At 41.8% G+C, this 23,680-nt stretch overlaps 1 protein-coding gene across 13 annotated transcripts in view; it reads right to left on the minus strand.

Annotated features, from left to right (window-relative positions):
• The window catches only part of Angptl5 (angiopoietin like 5), a 44,294-nt gene that overhangs the window by 13,755 nt on the left and 6,859 nt on the right, over positions 1–23,680 (minus strand). For 6 of the 13 annotated variants that reach the window (XR_016532785.1, XR_016532787.1, XR_016532784.1 and 3 more), the window contains exons 5-9: positions 21,622–21,722; positions 19,615–19,735; positions 17,653–17,838; positions 14,169–14,273; positions 9,649–9,833 (exon numbers count right to left, since the gene is read on the minus strand). Coding sequence is in view for 6 of the 13 variants with exons in the window: in XM_090319248.1 (XP_090175374.1) it covers positions 9,691–9,833; positions 14,169–14,273; positions 17,653–17,838; positions 19,615–19,735; positions 21,622–21,722 (656 nt within the window). In the remaining 7 variants the exon portion in view is untranslated. Of the gene's footprint in view, positions 1–9,648; positions 9,834–13,747; positions 14,274–17,652; positions 17,839–19,614; positions 19,736–21,621; positions 21,723–23,680 lie in introns of those variants that run through there. The other 7 variants (XM_090319247.1, XM_090319246.1, XM_090319245.1 and 4 more) reach the window with 4 other exon arrangements.

Consider the following 23,680-nt stretch of genomic DNA (forward strand, 5'->3'; position numbering starts at 1 on the left):
CAGCTGTGGCTCTTGTGTCTTCTCTGGCTCTGAAATCACTAGGCCATTCCTAATGACAATCTCTCTACTCCACACACACGCAGGCAGGGCTCAAGAAGGGAGAGAGATGAGAGACAATTCTGAATATCTGGAGAACACTAACCCAAATGCCTATGTTGACAACTCACCACCTGCTGAAAGGACAAACTAACAGGAAATTCCTGGAATAGAATTGTCCATAATCCTTAACAAGTTTTTCCCTGATATGCACTGAGCATAAACATCAGGAATTAAAAAGCCCAACTGAACTCTACAGATGTTAACATTTTCCAAGGGATCATTAGCTTATTTCTTAACTCAAGCAAAATGCCTTTCACAAATTAAATAGAAAAAAAAATCATTCCACTTCCACTGGATAATCCTTGGGAGAAAAAAATGCTAAAAATTACTTTTACTGGATTGAACAAAGACACTGAAGCTTCACTCACCCCCATCAGGGGAAAGGAGGACGTGTGATAGAAACACGCCTTCACCCACACTCAATTAAGTGAGACTACTCTATCCCTAAGACTTTCCAGCCTCAGCAACTTTACAGACCTTCATTTTCCCACTATCCCTTGGGGAGCAGCTGCCAAAAGCACATATATTTCAAAGTTGCACTTACCAGTTCATTTTCTACCCAAACTAAGTCAACTACAAGGAGAGATGAGGGAGACCTATCCCTACACACCTCCCTGGCTCCAGATCGTCCTGACTTGAAAGCTCCACACACTGCAGAATACTGTCTCCCACCTGCTGGGTCTCCAACTTGAGCCACAGAGTTGTTGGGAGAAACATGGAGAAAGATGGCTGGTGGGAAATGAGGCTGTGGAAAGCAGCACAAAGCCTGACACGGGCCCTCTGCTTGGCCTACTGAGGAAGCATACAGATGACAACAGCAGATACTCTCTTGGCAATTGAAGGGAATCTTGCCAGTTGTAACTCCGTGTCCATTTGTCTTCTATCTTCCTTTCTCTCTACTCCCTAATGATGGAAAGTTCCTGTTGGTGTTTTTTATTATTACATATTACCACCACCAAGACGTCACATAAAAGTGACATATTTTATATGCTTTTATTTAAAAAGCACTCACATTGCAACATTTCTGGAATGCAATTGGGCTATATTCCAAAAGCTTCAAAAAAAAAAAGTATGTTGTCTTTGACCGAGAAAATCCATTTCTTGGAATTTATCCTGAAGGGAAATCAGCATGATTGTATCTGCAACTATTTAGCCATGTGAATATTCATCAGAGCAAGGCTAATTTTTCCTTCCTTTTTTTGGGGGGGGGTGCCAGTCCTGGGGCTTGAGCTTAGGGCCTGAGCACTGTCCTTTGGCTTTCTCAAGGCTAGAGCTCTACCACTTGAGCCACAGCACCACTTCCTGCTTTTTCTATGCATGTGGTACTGAGGAATTGAATCCCCATCTTCGTGCATGATAAGCAAGCACTCTTCCACTAGGCCATACTCCGGGCCTCAGCAAGGTTAGTTTTTGAAACTTTGTTAAAGCTTCATAAAATAATGTTTAAACTTGTGACACATTAAAATCACTGGTTTTAACTTAAGAAAATTTAATTTTCATTAAATTTTAACTCAAAAAAGGTAACGCAGGTATAAAAATCACATTTGGAAAAACAAGTTGAAAACAGTAATTTTATACTTTGAGAAAAATAGGCATAAATAAGTGTACACAAAAACATTACTAAAGGTTAATAACTGTTCAGCTTATTTTATCTGTCCAGCTCTTCTGCAATAAAGTATTTTCTAATGAGAAAAACAAATATAACACTCAAAATACATATGTGAAAATATAACTAGGAAAGTTAAAGGAAGGGCTGGGAGTGTGGCCTAGTGGTAGAGTGCTTGCCTAGCATGCAAGAAGACCCGTGTTCAATTCATCAGTACCACATATACAGAAAAAGCTGGAAGTGGTGCTGTGGCTAGAGTGGTAGAGTACTACTAGTCTGGAGCAGACTTGTCCAAGGACAATGACCAGGCCCTGAGTTCAAGCCTCAGGACTGGCAGAAAGAAAGAAAGAAAGAAAGAAAGAAAGAAAGAAAGAAAGAAAGAAAGAAAGAAAGAAAGAAAGAAAGAAAGAAAGAAAGAAAGAAAGAAAGAGCGACGAGAGAGAGAGAGAGAGAGAGAGAGAGAGAGAGAGAGAGAGAGAGAGAGAGAGAGAGAGAGAGAGAAAGAAAGAAAGTGAGTTGAGGGGATAGACATCGGGTTGGGACAGATGAGAAATAAAATAATTGATGAGGTAACACTGATCAAGATGTACTGCACTCATAAACTAAACATGTTGGATATAAATAAATAAATAGTTGTAAAGATAATTTTTGACTCAATAAAAGAGTATGGAACCTGGCACAGTGGCTCACACCTGTAATCCTAGCTACTCAGGAGACTGAAAACTGAGAATCTGTGTGATACCAAAACACATTGGGCAGGAACGTCCAGAGAACTCTTATCTCCAAATGACCACCAAAAAGCTGTAAGTGAGCAAAAACGCTTGGAGACAGTGCCTGGGCCCTGAGTTCAAGCCTCAGGGCAAGGAAGAAAGAACGAAGGAAGGAAGGAAGGAAGGAAGGAAGGAAGGAAGGAAGGAAGGAAGGAAGGAAGGAAAGAAGGAAGGGGGAAGGAAGGAAGAAAAGAAGAAAAAAGAGAAGGAGGGAAGAAGGGAGGGAGAGAGGAAGGAAAACGAAGGAAGACAGACAGACTGCATCCAACCATCAAAATTCTAACTCAAAACCTTCCATTAAAGTAGTGTTGACTCAGTACAAGAATCCTTATCACACAGCTGAAACTCTGATTAAAGATGACCACTAAATTAACATAAAATTATTTCTGCCTCTACTGCTTTTATTCTAAGAGCTTGTTAAATAATCTTCATTTTGATGAAGTGTCATACAAATAACCCCCATTATACTAGTATACCCTTTTAGAAACATGAACTAGAAACATTTATAAAGCTATTTATAAAGACTCACTATTGGAAACGGAATTTTCTGTTTGTTCATTGTAAGTAATGAAAGACAACTTCCTACTGAGAAAAACTGAAGTGCCCACAAACATAATGGAAACCTTTTGTCTTTTTAAATTAAGTTTTAATGACTCATCTTTGCTATTTAACTACAGATTACAATTTTTGTTTGTATGTAATTAAATCTAACCCTCTCAGCACTTAAGTTCATATATATATATAAATATAAATTGTTTTTTCTTTAAAAAGTAAAGTATCTTGGAAGGTTTTGGGGTCCTAGTTGTTTAGGTAGGACCTAGAGTGGCTGGCATCTTCAAACTGATACCCTAACATGGATCAAGATACACTGTACTCATCTAGGATTTTAGTGAGAACTCCTGTGTGCAACACCTTAAAGATAATGAAAAAATAATTTTTAATTGTGAAAAGTGAAAAGTTTGGAGTCTTACGAAATTCTAGGATAAGTAGGATTGTATAGAGTGCTGCCCACAGCTTCACAGTAATTCAAGAGTGGAGGCTGAGGAGGTACTCCTACATAAACCATGAATTCCTCAGTTCTGTGCACTTGAACTTCCAAGATGTTTTCTAGTGCCATGGGACTCTCAATTCACTGGAAAAACTCCAAAGCCTAAAAGGGTACTTTTAAGCAATAAGCTGTTATGTGTAGGGTCAATTGATTCTAACTTTTATTCTTTTATCCTTTCTCAAGTATTATATTAGAAAAGAAGGGCAGGTTATTTGAATGGCTTAAGTACAGGCCTGCCTTAAATGAATTGGTTCTAAAAAAAAATCTGAGCTACTGCTTTCCAAAATAAAAAAAAAAAAAACATTAAATATTCTTGCCAAAGGAGAATCAATGAATGAAATTTGGCCAGCAGTGACTTTTAAAATGTATGCATAGGGGCTGAGAGTTTGGCCTAGTGATAGAGTGCTTGCCTAGCATGCACAAAGATCCAGGTTTGATTCCTCAGTACCACACACATACAAAAAGCCGGAAGTGGTGCTGAGGCTCAAGTGGTAGAGCTCTAGCCTTGAGAAAACCCAAGGAAAGTGCTCAGGCTCTGAGCACTTGTACCAGCCTAGGACTGGTACAAAAATAAATAAGTAAATAAATAAATAAATAAATAAATATAAAATGCATGCATGCCATGTGCTCACACATGCATACACATTAAAAATATGAACACATTGTTAGTTTATCTGTCTTTGTGAGGATAAGGCGGCACAGAAATGGAGGGACACAGGGTAACCAAATGCAGCAATGGTACACAATAGACTCTATACAACTTGTGGATGGGGATGGGAGGGAAGAACTGGGCAAGAGCAAGGGAAGGGTGACACTGTCCAAAACGAAATGCGCTCTTTACCTGACTTACTGATGGACCCGATTGTCCATCATCTGTACAATAAGAATTTTAAAATATGAACACATATATCTTCCTAAAAATAGAGTACATACTCTTAATATAGAACCATTGATATAAACTATAGTCTCTTCCATCCTAAAATCCTATGACTGTCAAATCTGTTAATTATAAATAGATAGAAACTTTTGTACCCCCCAAACACAAGGTTTGAATTGAGGGTACTGGTTAGGCATGCATCCTACCACAGGAAACACACTCCTCAACCAAAAGCTGAGCTTTTGCAGTCAGGTATTTCCTACTTAGAATGGATTAAATCATAACATACACTTTTTCAAACTTCACATAAGAATGTGATTAACCAGAGAAAGGCTGGATACGTGGGACTGCATTAAACTGCAGAGCTTTTGTATGGCGAAGGACATAGCTAGTAAATTAATTAGGAAGCCTACAGAATGGGAGAAGATCTTCACCAACCACACAATGGATAAAGGCCTCATATCTAAAATATATCAACAACTCAAAAAATTGAATTACCCCAAAACTAATCTCCAAAGAAACAACCATCCCATTAAAAGATGGGCCAAAGACTTAAAGAGAATCTTCTCTGAAGAAGAAACAAAAATGGCCTATAGACATATGAAGAAATGCTCAACATCTCTGGTCATAAAAGAAATGCAAATCAAAACAACTCTAAGATTCCACCTCACTCCAGTTAGAATGGCCAGGATCAGGAAAACGAATAACAGATGCTGGAGGGGATGTGGTCAGGAGGGATCACTACTACACTGCTGGTGGGAGAGCAAACTTGTTCAACCACTATGGAAAGCTGTATGGCAGTTCCTCAAAAGACGAAACATAGAGCTCCCCTATGACCCAGCAATTCCACTACTAGGCATTTACCCAATTGTCCAGAAACAAGGACAGACTAAATCCACTTGCACAATGATGTTCATTGCAGCACTATTTACCATAGCAAAGATATGGAATCAACCCAGATGTCCCTCAGTTGATGAGTGGATCAACAAGATGTGGTATTTGTACACAATGGAATTCTATGCTGCTGTCAGAAAGAATGACATTGCCCCATTTGTTAGGAAATGGAAAGACTTAGAAAAAAATCATATTAAGTGAAATAAGCCAGACTCAAAGGAACATAGGCTCAGTGGTTTCCCTCATTTGTCATAATCAGTAGAAACATTGGTCTCTCCTAGCAGAGATTTGCAATAGAGTAAAACCTAGATACATAAGACCATATAGTATGACGCTAAATGAAAAGACCTCTAGGATATAGAAACAAAAGCCATATAATGAGTGATTGTTGTCCTTAATGTACTATGTTATCTCTCATCTCTTTTGCTGTCCCTTGATTATCTCATATTGTTACAGTATCTTACCTTGTTATCTGGTATATTGGATATATTTTTATTTGGTTATTTGAAATTGGATAGGGAAGGGGGGAAAACAAGATGAGGGGTGGGGGTAGGGGGGAGGGAAATGGGGACCAAGACATGAGAAAGGATATCAATGTATATGAATTAATGTACCTTCTATCTGGCAAATATCATGTAACCCTTCTATTAATTACAATAAAAAATATGAAAAAAAGAATGTGATTAACTTCTGCTTTTAAGACAATACTTTCTGACCTCATGTCACCACATTTGGGAGTCAGAGGACATAAACAGGGCATTTCAAAGCCCATGATGGCCAACAGAGGCAGGGCCACGCCCTGCAGTGAGTCCACTGCTTGCCAAGTACAGGCCACCTCCAGACTACAGAGTGGCACCTCCTCATCGCCCCTCAAAAAGTATAAAACCAGATATAGAAGTGACCACTTGTAGCCTGAGATCCTTGGGAAGCCAAGGCAGGAAGTTTGCCTGTACTCAAGAGCCCTAGACTACTTTAGCAAGACCCTGTCTCAAAAGAACAAAAGCAAAACAAAGCTACAAACACAACAAATTCAATACCGTGCCAGGGCGACACGAGGAAGGAGGAAATACCGCTATCCTTTTTAAACAGATTGCTTAACCTTACCCAGGTCTCAGGTTTCTCTATTACAGAAATAAGAGAGCCATGAATCAAATCTCTCCTGCTTTCTGCTTTGTCCTGACCATCTTCCAAACCCTGACTCAACCAAGGACAGGAGAACAAAGAAGCCTTAGAATGAGAAAATAACAACAGGGCTTTCTAATGCCTCAGGAGTCTGCCCTTCAGAAGGCACAGTTTTATTCACTTTGCTACAACTTCTCAGATCAGACAAAACCAGTTTGCTTATAACTCAAGGCAGAAAAGGTGACATGGACCTAAACGGGGACTATTTGAAGGGACCCAATGGAAGATGACAGAGCTGTGGGGAGGCTGAGATCTGAGGATAGCGGTGCAAGACAGCCCAGGGAGGAAAGTCCAGAAGACTCCTAATTCCAATGAGCCACCTGAAAACCAGAAATGGAGCTCTGGGTCAAAGTGGTAGAGTGCTAGTCTTGGGGACAAAAAGCTCAAGGACAGTGCCCAGACCCTGAGTTCAACCCCCACAATCAACAACAACAACAAAAAACAAAACAAACACACACATGAAATCTGTTGAAGTTGTTCTTTGGTTTTTTGTTTTTTGTGGGGTTTTTTTTGCCAGTCCTGGGCTTGGGCTCAGGACCTGAGCACCGTCCTTGGACTTTCTCAAGGCTAGAGCTCTACCACTTGAGCCTCAGCACCACTTCCGGCTTTTTTCTATGTATCTGGTACCAAGGAGTAGAACCTGGGTTTTAGTGCATGCTAGGCAAGCACTCTACCACTAGGCCACACTCCCAGGCCCTCTGTTGAAGTTTTAGAAAGGATGAAGAGTGATAGGAGAAATTGATGGGAATTATTATATGCCTGCATGAAACCCTTGTAAAACTAAGCGGTACTAATAAAAAAATATGTATTATAATAGTGCCATGTATTTTAAGTCATAAAATGAATTATGTATTTTAAATGGAAAAATAAAAGTCTTTGTGCAGGAAAATCATATGGGCAAAACTGAATTTAATCTGTGGATTTTATTTGTTTTTATCTTCTGTAAATTACTTAATGGTCTTTACCAGTAATAATTAAGATTATGTTGCCACCTGCTGGTAGACAGTTTAAGGCTCAAATAATGATATAATTCTTACTTTGTTTTAAATTAAACCTAACTCCTAATTATTGTTTTAGGATGAGTACATATTTCACTTTAAAATGTAAAAACCCCTAAGATAAAAGCACTGAGCCATTATATAATTCAGGAAGGTAGTTGAGCTGCGTTACAAAGCAGGCTTTGGGAAGCAGGCTTGGTGACGGTCTGGTTTCCCCCACCCCCTCTCATCCGTCCTCAGGCCACAGGACCAGGCAGGCCACTGCAGCCAGGCTTGTCAGGAACTAGGGGTCCAGATTATGACTTGGCACACACATTGTAGAAGAGAAGCAACAAGTCCAGGCTTTCTGAGACCCTTTCCTGAAAAGGCAGCACTCACAGGGAAACAATTGGCAGCAAACAATTCAGAAACCGCCTAGGTAACTGTTCTGTGCCCAGGACTTCAGCCTGCCAGTAACTTTGCTTCTAAAGGGAGAGCAGCTGCCTGTAGCTGCCTGTCAAGTGGGGAAAGACACCGAACGGACCCGACCTTACAAGCCACCATGTGATGATGTCCATGCTGTGACCTCTGCTTTCTCGGGGTTCTTTCCTCCCTGTCATCAAGATAGCCGACTATCTTGTCTACTTGTCTACTACAAGACAGAACCACCACCCAACATGCTCCTGATGCCAGGCACCTCTCAAAGAGCATTTCCTTCCACAAGAACTCTGGTCCTCTCCAGCCCACTCCATCCCCTGCACATGGACCTTCTGGCCACAAATGATACATGCATGGCATGGCGCCTTCACCCCCAGGCCTGGAGACCACCACAGTTCTTCACTCAGCCTGGCAATCCCTGCCTGTCCCACTGGGTGGCGTATGATCCCAGCCCAAGTCTCCATCTCATTTCCTGATGCTTTTAGTCCTAGCATTTCTGGGACCAACCTGCTGTGGACTGAGAATGATCCTGGTTTGGCCCTCGTGCTGGCTTACTGGGCCCCTGGATGTGGGTGTCCCTAGCAAGGAAGTGGCCTTCGATGGGGTGTTTTCTGCTGGGGTGAAAGGGGTAGCCAACCCTGCAGGCCCTGGGAGCTGGAAGTTGCCCTCTCTCTTCACAACGGGGCCTGAAGAATGGGATAGAGAACCACAGGGTGGCAGTGGAGGAAAGCCTGGGCGGAGAGTAGAAGAATCTACCTACACGGCATGTGATTCCAATTGCTCAAAGTTGACAAAATACGGGGAAGATGGAAGGGGTCAGATCAGATATTCAAAAGCTCCAAGACCAAGCATGTTTTATTTAGCCTGTGAGTACAATTATGAGATTACTGACTCAACTACAAACACTTTCCTTGCTTTCTTGCTTCCCGGCTGATTGACGGAAGCTAGAATTCAAAGGTGGTTTGAGCTAGCTGGCTACCACACTGTAAGCAATTTCTGCCTAGTAAGGGCTTCAAGGTGGAAGCCTCCAGTGGGGTAGGCACACCGGAAGCAGGTGATGGCCACCGACCCTCTCCTAGGTCCTACTCAAAGATGCAGAACGCATTCCTCTCCTATGGTGTACAGGAGACTCAAGGCGGCACTGGGGGTGTCCTCTGGAGAGGCCACATGCCAGCGGGAGGGGTGGAAAATTAACTGACCTCCCTCACCGTAATGGTAAGAAGATGATTCTGCAGAGTTCAAGGAAGCAAATGTTACCAAAAAGCCCTATTGCTCCCAAAATAAGGTAAAATCTGTTTTTCATAAGATCCATGCCTCTTTGGGCTACTTGTTCTTTGAACATGAGATTGCTAGGATAAGAATTCTCAGATGGCTAAAAATGTCTGATTTTAAGGGTCTGACTTTGCCTCTGGTGCAGAGCGCCAGGGGCCTTCACCAAATTCCTGGATTGTGTCCTCCCATAGAGCAGGAAGCTGGTGCGAACATGGGAGGCCAGTCAGACCACTGTGGCTGAAGCATGCGCCACCTGGCTGGCAGTTATGATGTGTGTCCAGCACAGGGCGATCTATGTCTCAGGACTGGGCGCTATTTCCTAACGTGCCAAGACACTCCAATGGAGGATTCCACTTTCACACCTCAACCAGTCCCTCCTCTCACCTTTCTGGAAGAGAAACCATGACACCTTCAAAGCTGACTATATACACTGGGAGGAAGGAAACACACCAACATGTCAGGGATTATCTGACATTCACACTTACACTTAATTTCTGGGGAACCAAGTTGCTGCTGTGGTCCTCTTGTCACAGTGGGGACCTACGGTCATCGACTCTAAACCACTCTCTCCTAAGTCCACTGGGCCTGGAAGATGCCACATGGCTGTTTGCACAGTTCTTCCATGTTTCTCTGGGAGGTGACTGACAGACTGTGTACAATAACTTACGACCTAAGGAAAAATGAAGTATTTCAGAAGAAAAATAAGTAAATGCCCTGTCAGCATTCAAACCCCACTTCAAGAATGAATCAAATACACCAGCTCTACTGGTACTGCATGTCCAAAGCATTAAAGAAATCCAAAAGTAGGACTTTATAGCTCTATTTATCCAGGGCAGAATGTAAATGATTATTAGAAAATGAGAGGGAAATATCTAAAGCTTACTCAGGTAGAACCTATTACTATTTTTTGCCAGTCCTAGGGTTTGATCTTAGGGCCTGAGCACAGAGCACAGTCCCTCAGCTTCTTTTGCTCAAGGCTAGCAAACACTTTGGCACTAAGCCACATCCCCAGCCCACTTACCACGCCTGTGCATAAAACCTGACAGCATCTTGCTGCAAGCAACTGTGACCATGTTCAGAATAGACTACAAGTGCAAAATGGTTTAGCATACTCACGTAACAGCCAGCAATCACACTCACGAGGCCCCAGGGCAGGGATGAGTCCAGATGCTCATTAAGACACAGGTACTGTGTAGGCCACCCGCTCAGGAGTCTAGCCACAACGCTTCCTTCTCTCTTTCCAATCATTTCCCTACTCCTTCAGCTCTCCTGAGAGTCTCTTCCACATGGCCCATGTGATGAACAGTAGCACATAATTCTTCAATAAAATACTTGCAACCCAAGTTCAACAGAACATTAAAAGGTGATACGCGATGGTTGAAGTGATCTTATTTCAAGGATGCAAAAATGACTCAAAATAAGATAAATCAAGGGCTGGGAGTTTGGCCTAGTGGTTAAAGTGCTGGCCTAGCATGCATGAAGACCCGGGTTCGATTCCTTGGTACCACATACATAGAAAAAAGCCGGAAGTGGTGCTGAGGCTCAAGTGGTAGAGCTCTAGCCTTGAGAAAATCCAAGGACAGTGCTCAGGCCCTGAGCTCAAGCCCAGGACTGGCAAAAAAAAAAAAAAGATAAATCAATGTAATACAGCACATTAACTAAAGCAAAGACCAAAAAATAATCACATGATCATTTCAATGGATGGAGAATGAGCCTATGACAAATACTGTATACTAAAGAAATAAACTGAGGAAGACATTACAAGATCCATGAACAGAGATGTGCAAAATTAATATTATGAAAATGGCTACAATACCAAATCCAGTCTGTAGAGCAAATGCAATATCCACCAAAATTGCAATGACATTCTTCACAGAAAATAGGAAAAAGAAATTTAATCATATGGAAACATATATGACCCCAAGTAGCTAAAGACATCCTGGCCAAAGAGAACAATGGTAGAGGTATCATAATATCTGATCTCAAGTTATACAACAAAGCCATAGTATAATGGTGCTGCAGCAAAAAACAGATACATAGATGTCATGGAAGATGCAGGAGTGAGCCATGAAGCTATAACCATCTTGTTCTGAACAAAGATTCCAAATATATGAGGAGAAAAGACAGCGTATTCAACAAATATTACTGGAAAAACTAGATATCCACACGTAAAGACTATAAGAGACCCCTGCCTCACACCCTACACAGAAACGAATTCAAAGTGGATCAAAGACTTTCACATAAGATCCCAGCCTTAGAAACTACGACAGGAAAACAAAAGAAAATGACTTCAGGATATAGGCACACACAACTATTTTCTGAACTAAACTCCAGCAGCTCAGGAAACCGATCCAGAATACACAAATGGAACTACATATAACTTTAAAACTTCTGTATAACAAAGGAAAAGCATCATGATGGTAAGAAACCCACAGGAGACAAATCTTTGTCAGTGGTTCACACACTCGGTATCCAAAATGTACCTCATGGGAGCCAGCTGATTAGGTTGGAAAGTGTCTTTTTTTTTCTGTAGGTAATCAAAGTTTCAGGAAAAAGAATAAATAACATGTAACTTAAAGGCAAGGCCTGGGAGAGCAGGGTCACTCAGATAACTCTCCTATATTCAGGCCAAGACACATCTTTGCTTCTCTCCGGGATGCCCTGGGACGCTGCAGTGACTCTTAGCCAAGATAAAGACATGATTTATAGGAAGTTTGTGTGACTTAGATGTAATCAAAGTTTTGTTTATCTCTTCTATGTTCTTTTCTGACATTTGTTTCCGTTTCAGTATTATATAATACAAATGCTGCAGCCTTTGTGGAAAATAAAATCCCTCAAGTCTTATTCCCAGCTGCTCAACTCATTAAATTCTTAAGTGCCACATGACAACTATCTGATTGCTTAAACTCGGCTTTTATAGCAAACAAAAAAGCATGAATTATATTCAATGTCCAGGACCAGGGATGGTAGAAACAGCCTTTCACATGGTTCAATATTACCTATTCTTTTCTCATTGCTGTTCCAAGGGGTTTTTAGTTCTGAGTTGAACGCACTGTCCTCCCAAGAGAATGCAGTTGTCCCGAGAACCGGTTCAAACCACTTTCAGTAAACAATCCACGAATCTGCACATACACCAATACATGGCTTCCTACCCTCATTCTCTCTAACATGACTGAGAAACCAGGTCAGAGCTGCCGGAGATAGGCTCCTCAGAGAAGGCTGTCCTTGGGTACAGCACCCGTGTCATGGTGGCACACTGGGGCCGAAGGCAAATTAGGGCAGGGCCAGACAAGCGGCTGATACAGAACCAAGTGGGAAGGACAGGGAAGGCCTGGGCTCCAAATTCCCCTCCACCCACACCCACACAGCCCTGCCGTGCCTCCCCACCCGCTCCGGCACCCTAACTCACACAGCAACCCGGGAACAAGGTCCACCACTGTGCTTAGCACAGCAAACACTAAATAAACACCTAGCACTGAGTACACAGGACCTAGTAAACACTAAGTGTAGGCTGTGACGGAATGTTCATGGTCGCGTATGGGGGAAACTGCCCATTCTTTCCAGCTGTTTCTGCAGCCAGGTGATACAAGACTGTGTCACAAGGTATTGAATGATGTCACTTAGCAGTGCCTATGCAAGCACAGAGAAGGGTTACTCCACAGAAATGCTGACAACATTGAATTCTGACAGAAAATGTAACACAGGCAAATATTGGTGCATCACCTAGAAACTTCAATTTTTTTAAACATGGAGCCTTTGTAGTCACCTGCAAAAAAGTTATTCCTTGGGCCAGGAGTTTGGCCTAGTGGTAGAGTGCTTGCCTAGCATGCATGAAGACCTGAGTATGATTCCCTGTACCACATGCATAGAAAAAAGCTGGAAATGGTGCTGTGGCTCTAGTGGTAGAGCTCTAGCCTTGAGAAAGCCCAACGACAGTGTTCAGGCCCTGAGTTCAAGCCCCAGGACTGGAAAAAAAAAGTTATCCCTTGCTAGGCACCATTGGCTCCCGCCTATAATCCTAGCTACTCAGGAGGCTGAGATCTAATGATCACAGTTCAAAGCCAGCCTGGACAGAGAAGACCGTGAGACTCTTATGTCGAATAAACTTCTCAGAAAAAGCCAGGGCCAGGAGCAGTGGCTTACGTCTGTAATCCTAGCTACTTGGGAGGCTGAGATCTGTGGATCAAGGTTCAAAGCCAGCCCAGAAAAGAACCTGAGACTCTCATCTCCAATTACTTCTAGAAAATGGGAAGTAGGATTTGGCTCAAGGGTAGGATGGTAGCCTTGAGCTGAAAACTCAGGGACAGCGCCCAGGCCAAATTCAAGCCCCATAACCTACAAAAAGGGGAAAGAAAAAAAAAAAAGAAAAGAAAAAAGCCAGAAGTAGCATTGTGGTTCAAGTGTTAAAGCTCTAGCCTTCAGCAAAAAAAGCTCAAAAACAGCACTCAGGCCTTGAGTTGAAGTCCCAGGACCATCACCCAAAACAAAAAAAACAAGGTGGGGAAGGGGGAGGCAAAAATCCTTGAGAAAGCATTGCAAACATCAGAAATACAAGTTGTAATTCACTTTAGACAGGCTATATTGCATTTTGTTAATAGAAAAAAAATACCATGTGCCATACTTTATTTATAAAATGCTGTTTTTCCTTGAAGTTCTCTAAATTCACATTAACATAGTCATATTTGGGCTAATATGTTTAAAACCCTAAGTTCAAAAAAAGGGAAACCATGTAAAATCTTCACTATATATCAAAAGTAATTTGGGAACCTGCACTACACTTTCAAATGAAGTTACTTAAGCTAGGGACTGTAAGTCCTTCTGATCTTCATGGAGACAGACTGAATTTTGACGGTGGAGTTGGCTCTGGTCCACGTGGCCCACCGGATTCCCGTCAGGGGGGCCTTCCTGGGGGAGCGATGGACGCCATTCAGGTTTGCATTGCCACACCTGCTGAACCACCAGCCAGTGTTGTCACTGAGACGACTGCAACTCCTCACAGACTGACCTGCGAGGAGGCACGCCGGACGACACCCGTCATTGTCCACATCCGAAGTGCTAAAGGGCATTGAGTCTTGATCATCTTCTTTGCTGAGGCCCCGGAAGGCATCACCTACATAAAACAGATTTTTTTAAATGCCCAAATGTATCATGTTATTATCTACCACCAGCCCATTATGAAGGAAGGAAGGAAGGAAGAAAGGAAGGAAGGAAGGAAGAAAGGAAGGAAGGAAGGAAGAAAGGAAGGAAGAAAGAAAGAAAGAAAGAAGGAAAGAAATCACATCTAGAAATAAGGCTTAAGTTATTTTTTGAATCAATATGCTAAAGTCTGGTGATGAGAGATGTCCTAAAATAGATATGCCTAAGAAAATCATATGCATTAGACTAAATAAAATAATTTAGGCTGGAAACAATGAGGTGCAGACTTGTTGTACTTGCAAGTGACAGACAGAATGGTAGATAATAAAAGGAAACAGTTTGAATGGAGGAAGATGAGACTTTTTTACCTTTAAGAAACTTAGATTCAGGGCCCGGGAGTTTGGCCTAGCAGTTAAAGTGCTTGACTAGCATGCACAAAGACACGGGTTCGATTCCTCGGTATCCCACATACACAACCAAGCCGGAAGTGGCAGAGACGAGACTGCGACGGCGACAGAGAGCGAAAGAAGCGAGCTGAGCTGAAGTGAACAGAGCCCAACCGAGTGGTGGCCGGAGCGAGCGGGGCCGGAGCGAGCAGGGGGGCCGGAGTGAGCGGGGCCGGAGCGAGCGGGGCCTGAGCTAGAAAGGGGGCCTAGCAGGGCCGGGGCGAGCGGGGCCGGAGCGAGCGGGGCCAGAAAGAGAAGGGGGCCAAAAAAAAAAAAAAAAGAAAGAAACTTAGATTCAGAGGGCCGGAGTAAGGGAAGGGGTTGACAGTGTCCAAACAGAAATGTACTCTTTACCTGACTGTAACCCTTATGTACCTCGCCATTCTAATAATGATAAAAAATAAACAAGAAGAGGGGCCGGGAGTTTGGCCTAGTGGTTAAAGTGCTTGCCTAGCATGCATGAAGACCCGGGTTCAATTCCTCGGCACCACATGCATAGAAAAAAAAAAAAAAAAGCCAGAATTGGTGCTGAGGCTCAAGTGGTAGAGCTCTAGCCTTGAGAAAGTCCAAGGACAGTGCTCAGGCCCTGAGTTCAAGCCCACAACAACAACAACCAAAAAAAAAAACAACTAAAAATTAAAAAAATAAATAAACAAGAAGAAACTGAGATTCTTAATTCCAAAAGTTATTTGCTTTTAATTACAGGGCATCAAGTTGCTATAGAAGACCTAATTCTCTCAAGAAAACTTTAACTATACTACTAAGGTATGCCTTTAATTCAAAGTTTTTCACATTCTACATGAGCTAATTGTTGTATACTGTGTTGTTGTATACTGCATGACCAACAGTCACAAAATCCCTTCAAAGATTAAGTCTCTTAGCTAGGACAACTCAGCCAACTAAGCATCAGAGTAAAGGTCCATAAAATTAAGAAAATAAAAAGTTCTTAGTAAACCCATAATACCTACATTCCTCTCACATGCAAAAATATTTGACTAATGCCAGGCACAGTGGCTCATGCCTGTAATCATAGCTACTCAAGAGGTTGAGATTCGAAGATCAAGGTTCAAAGCCAGCTTAAGTACAAAAGGACCTGAGACTCTTACCACCAATTAACCTCTAGAAAATAGTAAGTAGGGCTTGGCTCAAGGATAGGGCGGTAGCCTTGAGCTGAAGAGCTCAGGGACAGAGTCCAGGCTGAGTTCAAGCCCCATGACCCACAAAAAAAAAAAAAACTGACTAATATGCTTGAACACAAACTAAAAGAAGAGCTGTGTAAAATACATAGCGATATTAAGGTCTATTTTTATTATGCTTCTAAATATTTGGTATATATTGAGATAAATACTTTTAAGAGCCTGAAAAAAAATCACTAGTGGTACATATCCCCAACTCTGTCAATTATTAAAACTCTGTCTGCACTTGATAGGAAATAACAGACATGCATTGCAAATACGTATTTGCCAAGAAAATATAATAAAATACAATTTCCAGTACTCACACACTTCAATATCTTTTTAAAGTTCAGGTTAGAAGCATAATGCCTAGCAAGTATTCCCTAAATTTTATGATCATTTCAGGAATATTTTCCCTGGACAAAGTCTAACCATCAAAAAGATTATACAGGATCCTTAACTATTCATTCAATATATATATATAGCTGGGCAAGGTGGCTCACGTCTGTAATCCTAGCTACTCAGGAGGCTGAGATCTGAGGATCTCGGTTCAAAGCCAGCCCAGACACCAAAGACTACTAAAGACCATGAGACTCACATCTCTAGTTAACCACTAGAAAATGGGACATGGTGCTGTGGCTCAAAGGGTCGAGCAGTAGCCTTGAGCTGAAGAGCTCAGGGACAACACCCAGGTCCACAGTTCAAACCCCATGACTGACCAAAGAAACCCAAAACACATACACATATGTCTGTTCCTTGAGAAACTGTACCAACATGCTCACTGCTGTGTGAGCTTAGTCAGAGAAAAGGGCGCTGCTTCCTCTGAGAACCCACAGAAATCTCTCTCGAGTTTCTTTATCAGGAATATTGGTACTTCTAATGAAATAATTACGATGGTCAAATGATCAAGCCTATACTTGATCTATTTTTGCTCAAGGGTGACCAGCCGATGTCATGCCCTGCCCTTGTTTTATCTGTGTCTCTATCTTTACACTCTAGTGACACCTATTTCTTCCACTGTTTTGGTTAGCTTATGTAACTGACAACTGAAAGCTATTAACAATCCTGGCAAAATCTGAAGGCTCCATGGTGGGAAAAAAACAAAAAACTTGCCATTATAGATTGAATCCTCTAACTAGTTCTTACTTTTCTATAAAACCTTGCATAGACTTCCTAACACAGCATAGACCACGTGTAGCTATTTCTTTACCCTTTTAGAGATGAAGCACTGAACTCTATGACATTAAATATCTGAATTTCCGACCCTCACTGAATGTCTGGGCACCAACCCCTCAGGAGCTACTCTGTGCCGTTCATTTTCCCCTCTGTTCCCGGACACAAAGTTGCTCTGTTTGACAAACTCGATACAGTCCTCTAGGCCAGGCAGTGACTCTCAACTGTAGGTGTGCCCACAGGGCTATCTGGCCCAAAGCCCAAGATCACCTTCTGTGGGGGATGCCCATTTGAGATGGTGCAACTTCAGCACCTTTTTTTTTTTTCTTTGCCAGTCCTGGGCATTGAACTCATGGCCCGGGCACTGTCCTTAGGCTCTGTCAAGACTAGAGCTCTACCACTTGAGCCAAAGCACCATTTCCGGCTTTTTTTCTATGTACATGGTACTGAGGAATAGAACTTGGGACTTTGTGCCTACGCTACCACTAGGCCCAACTCCCCCCCACGACCTCAGCACCTTCTATGGAGATGTCTGAATATATAGACAATCAGACCTTACCAGCATTTCCCGAATACCGTCCTAGGTGTATTTTAAAAAATCTCGTCTCGTCTTCTAACCAGAAATTATCATAGGATGCATAAGCGAAGATGTCATCTTCGGATTTCAAAGTCACATACAACACGAAACTTGAATTTCTCTGATTTACTATATAAAAAATCTTTTTTAGTCCTAGCCAAAATTCTCCTGTTAGGAAAAAGAAAGCTTAGTTTAAATATATTTAAATATACGTAAAAGGAGCCCATTACTTTTGAAGGTCTGTTGTTTAGCATTTCAGCAACTGAGCTGAACCACATAAATAACCATAAGGAATGGATGGCCTCACTCAAAGGATTTAGGGATGATACAACCCCATTAAAACTCTTCATACTATAACTAAGACATTAAGTCCTTTGCCAGGGCTTACAGGAGCCTTTTTAGCTACCACCCAGTCTGAAGCAAGGTGTCACAAGACTAAGGAGAGGAATAAAATGGTCTCGGTGAGATGGGCCCTCGAGGGCCTGTTTAACTCCTCTGTCTCTAGCTCTTCAGCTGAAGCATCTGTCTTCCAGCCTCATAGTTAAGATTGAACACTATGTTTTCCTTAATCTACAATGTGTCTTTTAACTACACCAAAAGCCGGGCATGAGGAGTACCTGCCTTATTAGGAACTAAGGAACGCGTTGTGACTGATACTTAGGTAGTCAGAACTCGTGCCACCACTTCCAGCTGCTGGGAAAGCAGCAAGAAGACAGAGAAGTGGTGCTGGGATGCCTGTGTCCGTCTCTGACTGCTCGATTTGGGAGGGGGCATCCATGGGCATAGAAGACCACACTAACCAAACAGTACTGGATTTCACTCTGGACCCCAGCCAGGGCCTGAGCACAAGCCAAATGCCTTCAAAAAATCTAGTCGATTGGTAGAATTCTTATCACCAGGACTAACATCGCCACTTCCTAAATTTTTAAAAGCTGTCATTGTGGAGAGATTAGATATTTTAAATAATAACAACCACAAAAACAGAATAAACATCAAAATCACCTACAGAAGTGTCAACTAATGCAAAATTCTGAAAGGTTCAGAAATACTGGTGTTACTACCAATGAGCAAAAGTGAATCTGTCCTGAGACAGTCATGGAACTGACCTGACCACTCACCTTGGTCTGTAAGTTTCCATTTTTTAAATAATGATGTCCATTGGCATTTTGAGAACAAATAATTTAAACACTGATGTACTTCAATTCTCCATACCCATTTTCATTGTCCAGTGAGAACCTTCCAGAAATTTGCTGTGCATATATTAGATACTTAATAAAAATCCAATTTGTAACTTTCACTCCAAGCACAGCCAAAAAGGTAACTAAAACTGAAGGTCTTGGCAGGCACTGATGGCTCACGCCTGTCATCCAAGCTACTCAGGAGGCTGAGATCTGAGGAATGCAGGCAAAGCCAGGCCAGGCAGGAAAGTCCATGCAACTCTCATTTCCAATTAACCACCACAAAACCAGAAGTGGCGCTGTGGCTCAAGGTAGAGCACTAGCCTTGAGCTACAGAGCTTGAAGGGTGCTGGGACAGTACCTAGGCCCAGAGTTCAAGCCCCACAACTGACCCAAAAAAAAGTCTTTGACATCAACTGAAGACTAATCTTTAAAAAGTAATTTGATGGCCAGGAGAGGTGGTTCATGCCTGTAATCCCTGAAGAGCTCAGGGACACCACCCAGGCCCAGGGGTCAGGCAGTTAGCCTTGAGCTAAAGAGCTCAGGGACAGTGCCCAGGCCAAGTTCAAGCCCCAGGACCCACCAAAAATAATCATAATAATAATAATCTGATGTATAGGGAAGTGAAAGGTAATTTAACTTCTATTTTGGTATTCACATAAGATTCGTTCATTTCTACTAAAATTTTAACTAATTTAGACAGTCTATGGACATAATATCAAACAAGGAAGAGAATAATATTGAGCAGAAATACATAAAACTTGACCTAAAAGGTCGCCAAATCCATCCAGATAATCACACCATAACCTTTGGAAGTCAGTTCTCCCGTCCATCCTTTTCTGTATCACGGTCCATCCACCTCCTCTGAAGTCCATGTCACACATTACCTGAAAGAGACCCGAACTCCGACATCATACACCATTAGCTCCCTTATCTGACACTATGAAATTCATGCTTTACTCAAAGACTACAGAAAAAGGTAGTCCCACTGAAATTTTTCAAGTCATATGACATTGATACATTCAGATTTAAACCTCTAGAAATAGTACTATTTATTCTTTTTTAAACAAGCTTACATAACTATATAGTTGACTTAATGGCAGTCCTTATAACACTTTCAAATGCATAGTTGTTGCACTTGAAGACTATCTTATTATTCTTCGACATCATATATTTTTTTCAGCTCGGTAATAACATTACAAAATGTTAAATACACCTGTCCACTGGTCTTTGATGGCTCCTCTCCCCCACCTGCCTTGAAGGCCTGTGCTCAGACTGGCATTGTTAGACACAGAGGACGGCAATTGTGGGCTGTGAAAATGTTCCTACAAAAGTCAGAAACTCCTTACATACAGACTCCAGAACAAAACAAAACAAAATGTGTGCAGGAAGCTGGGAACCAGCACTTTGCCATAGAGTTATGCATCCCACTCCACATAAAATTAGATGCCTTCTTTTCTGCAGCTGTTCAGATCCAGCTTTGAATCTGTAGGCAAAAGATTTAGGTAATTTAAAATGACTTCATACCTAATTCCCAACTTTTGAACATCCTGTCGGAAGATTTCAAGAGACTAAGTCCAAGAGAATATAGTAACTCCAAGAAGAGAAACTGATAGTATCTAATTTTTTTGTCAGTCATGTGGCTCGAACTCAGGGCCTAGGTGCTGTCCCTGAGCTATTTAGCTCAAGGCTACCACCCTACCCTTGAGCCACAGATCCACTTCTCCTTTTCTAGTGACTTACTGGAGATAAGAGTTTCACAGTCTTCAGTGCCTGTGCTGGCTTTGAACCTTGATCCTCAGATCTCAGCCTCCTGTGTAGCTAGGAATACAGGCATGAGCCATCGTGCCCAGCTGATAGTATCTACTTAGAAAGATGTTTTGTTGGAACAACAATTCTTAATAAATGTATAATGCCATCAATTTTCTTATGCACAAAATGTCCAGAATATCTGCATATATCATATCTATACATATGACTGCACACACCTAGTCCATTAGTATACATAACCTCTGGTAGAAATGTCTACCACAAATCCTAGCACAGAATGCTAAGGACAGACATAGAGGGTTTCATTTGTCAACTTAAGAGTGGATCTTCTCATTGAGGGAGATCTTCCTTGCAGCCCAGTAAACGATTTTATAAAAGTATTCGTGTCTTATACAATCATATAAAATCACTTATCATCAAAGATATTACAATCCTAAGAATCCTACCCAAAGTAGTTTCATAAGTGCCAAAGTAAAGCACTCCATAAATTTCTAATCTCTGTAAACTAATTAAACATTTATATTGAATAATTCTGCAACTATATTTTTATGTTATCTGCCATATATTTTTTTTGCCAGTCCTGGGCTTGAGCTCAGCATCTGAGCACGGTCCTTAGACTTTCCTCAAGGCTAGTATTCTACCCTGAACCACTGCACCACTTCTGGCTTTTTCTATGTATGTGGTACTGAGGAATTGAACACAGGTCTTCATGCATGCTAGGCAGGCACTCTTACCACTAGGCAAAACTCCCGACCTGCTATATTATCTTTAAGGATAGCACAAAATGTACTCAAAAGAGCACAATTCAGTGGAAAAGTCAATCACACACTGCCAGGTCCTTTTAGTGAGTCAAGGTCTGGGCATTGGAACTGAAAACCAAGATACTGAATCTAGAACAGTTACTAATTTAAATTTTTCAAGAAATAGTCGATTTTTAAAGCAATTAAAAGTTTAGTATTGATTGAAGTCACTGTATGTTTTGTATAATAAAAGGAAAACTTACCTCAAATGGGTAACTAGAACCTTGTGGGTGGATTACATATAAGCCACTTGGTGTTTTGGTGACAGAGCCAATGGTATCTTTAATATCAGAGCAGTCTAATCCTGGAAAAGTAAAACTTATTACTTAAGACACTTTCAACTGTGTGTGTGTGTGTGACAGAGAGAGAGAGAGAAAGAGAGACAGAGACAGAGACAGAGACAGAGAGAAGGTCCTAGGACTCAAGGCCAGCACTCTACCACTTGAGGCGTAGCTCCACTTCTGGCTTTTTGGTGGTCCACTGGAGATAAGCCACGGGGCCGTTCCTGCCTGGACTGGCTTCAAACTGCATTCCTCAGCTCTCAGCTTCCTGAGTGGCTGGGATTACAGGCATGAGCCAGCAGAGGCTGGCTCAACTGCCCATTTTAAAAATCCTTTTACTGTAAAGCACAGACGGCACTGTCTGGAATTATTTCTCTCATTTTTGCCATGAAAACTATCACGATTTTAGAAATAAGGAGGCAATGCATGAAAAGAGGTTAAAGAATGTATGATGAAATAGGCCTTCATGAGCAGCGTCACTCTTGGTGATTCATGTTCTACCCTCTGTAACAGTTCCATAGGGGTCAGAAGTTATTTAATACATTTTATAATTATGCATTCCCTTTTCTAGTAATAATGTCCTTTAGAAACCTAGAAATCTGTGTGAGTGGCTAGGGGAAAATGCAAAGGAATAGATTAATGACTGCTGATGTATCTTTCACTGCTCGAAAGTGTCCGGAGGCTGAGATCTGGGGATCGTGATGCAAAGCCAGCCCAGGCAACGAAGGTCTATGAAATTTTTATTTCCAATTAACCACGAGAAAACTGGAAGGGGTGCTGTGGCTCAAGTGGTAGAGTGCTAGCGTTGAGCAGAAGAGCTCAGGGACAGTGCCCAGGCCCAGAGTTCAAACCCCACGATCAACAACAAGAAAGAAAGAAAGAAAGAAAGAAAGAAAGAAAGAAAGAAAGAAAGAAAGAAAGAAAGAAAGAAAGAAAGAAAGAGAGAAAGAAAGAGAGAAAGAGAGAGAGAAAGAGAGAGAGAAAGAGAGAGAGAGAAAGAGAGAGAGAAAGAGAGAGAGAGAGAGAAAGAGAGAAAGAGAGAAAGAGAGAAAGAGAGAAAGAAAGAGAGAAAGAAAGAGAGAAAGAAAGAGAGAAAGAAAGAAAGAGGGGGGGAAGGAGGGAGGGAGAGAGGGAGGGAGGAAGAGAGGAAGAGAAGGAGGGAGGGAGGGAGAGAGGGAGGGAGGGAGGGAGGAAGGAAAGAAGGAAGGAAGGAAGGAAGGAAGGAAGGAAGGAAGGAAGGAAGGAGAAAAAGAGAGAGAAAGAAAGCAAGCAAACAAGCTATAAGTTTGGCCTAGTGGTAGAGTGCTTGCCTAGCATGCTCGAAGGCCGGGGTTCAATTCCTCCGTACCACATACATAGAAAAAAAAGCTGGAGCACAACAATGTTCATTGCAGCACTATTTACCATAGCAAAGATATGGAACCAACCCAGATGTCCCTCAGTTGATGCATGGATCAACAAGATGTGGCATATGTACACAATGGAATTCTATGCTGCTGTCAGAAAGAATGACATTGCCCCATTTGTTAGGAAATGGAAAGACTTAGAAAAAATCATATTAAGTGAAGTAAGTCAGACTCAAAGGAACATAGGCTCAATGGTTTCCCTCATTTGTTATAAACAGTATTAACCCTGGGCTCTCCTAGCAGAGATTTGCAATAGAGCAAAACCTAGATACATAAAGCAATATTGTATGACACTAAATAAAAGGACCTCTAGGATATAGAAACAAAAGCCATATAATGAGTGATTGTTGTCTTTAATGTACTATGTTATCTCTCATCTCTTTTGCTGTCCCTTGGTTATCTCATATTGTTACAGTATTTCACTTTGTTATCTGATATATTATATATATGCATATTTGGTTATTTGAAATTGTATAGAGAAGGGAGGAAAACAAGATGGGGGTGGGGGGTGGGGGGGTGGGACAAAGACATGAGAAAGGGTATCAATGTATGTGAAGTAATGCACCTTCTATCTG

This window comes from Megascapheus bottae, chromosome 27 (assembly GCF_031878675.1).
Source record: "Megascapheus bottae isolate mThoBot1 chromosome 27, mThoBot2.hap1, whole genome shotgun sequence".
Lineage (NCBI taxonomy): Eukaryota > Metazoa > Chordata > Mammalia > Rodentia > Geomyidae > Megascapheus > Megascapheus bottae.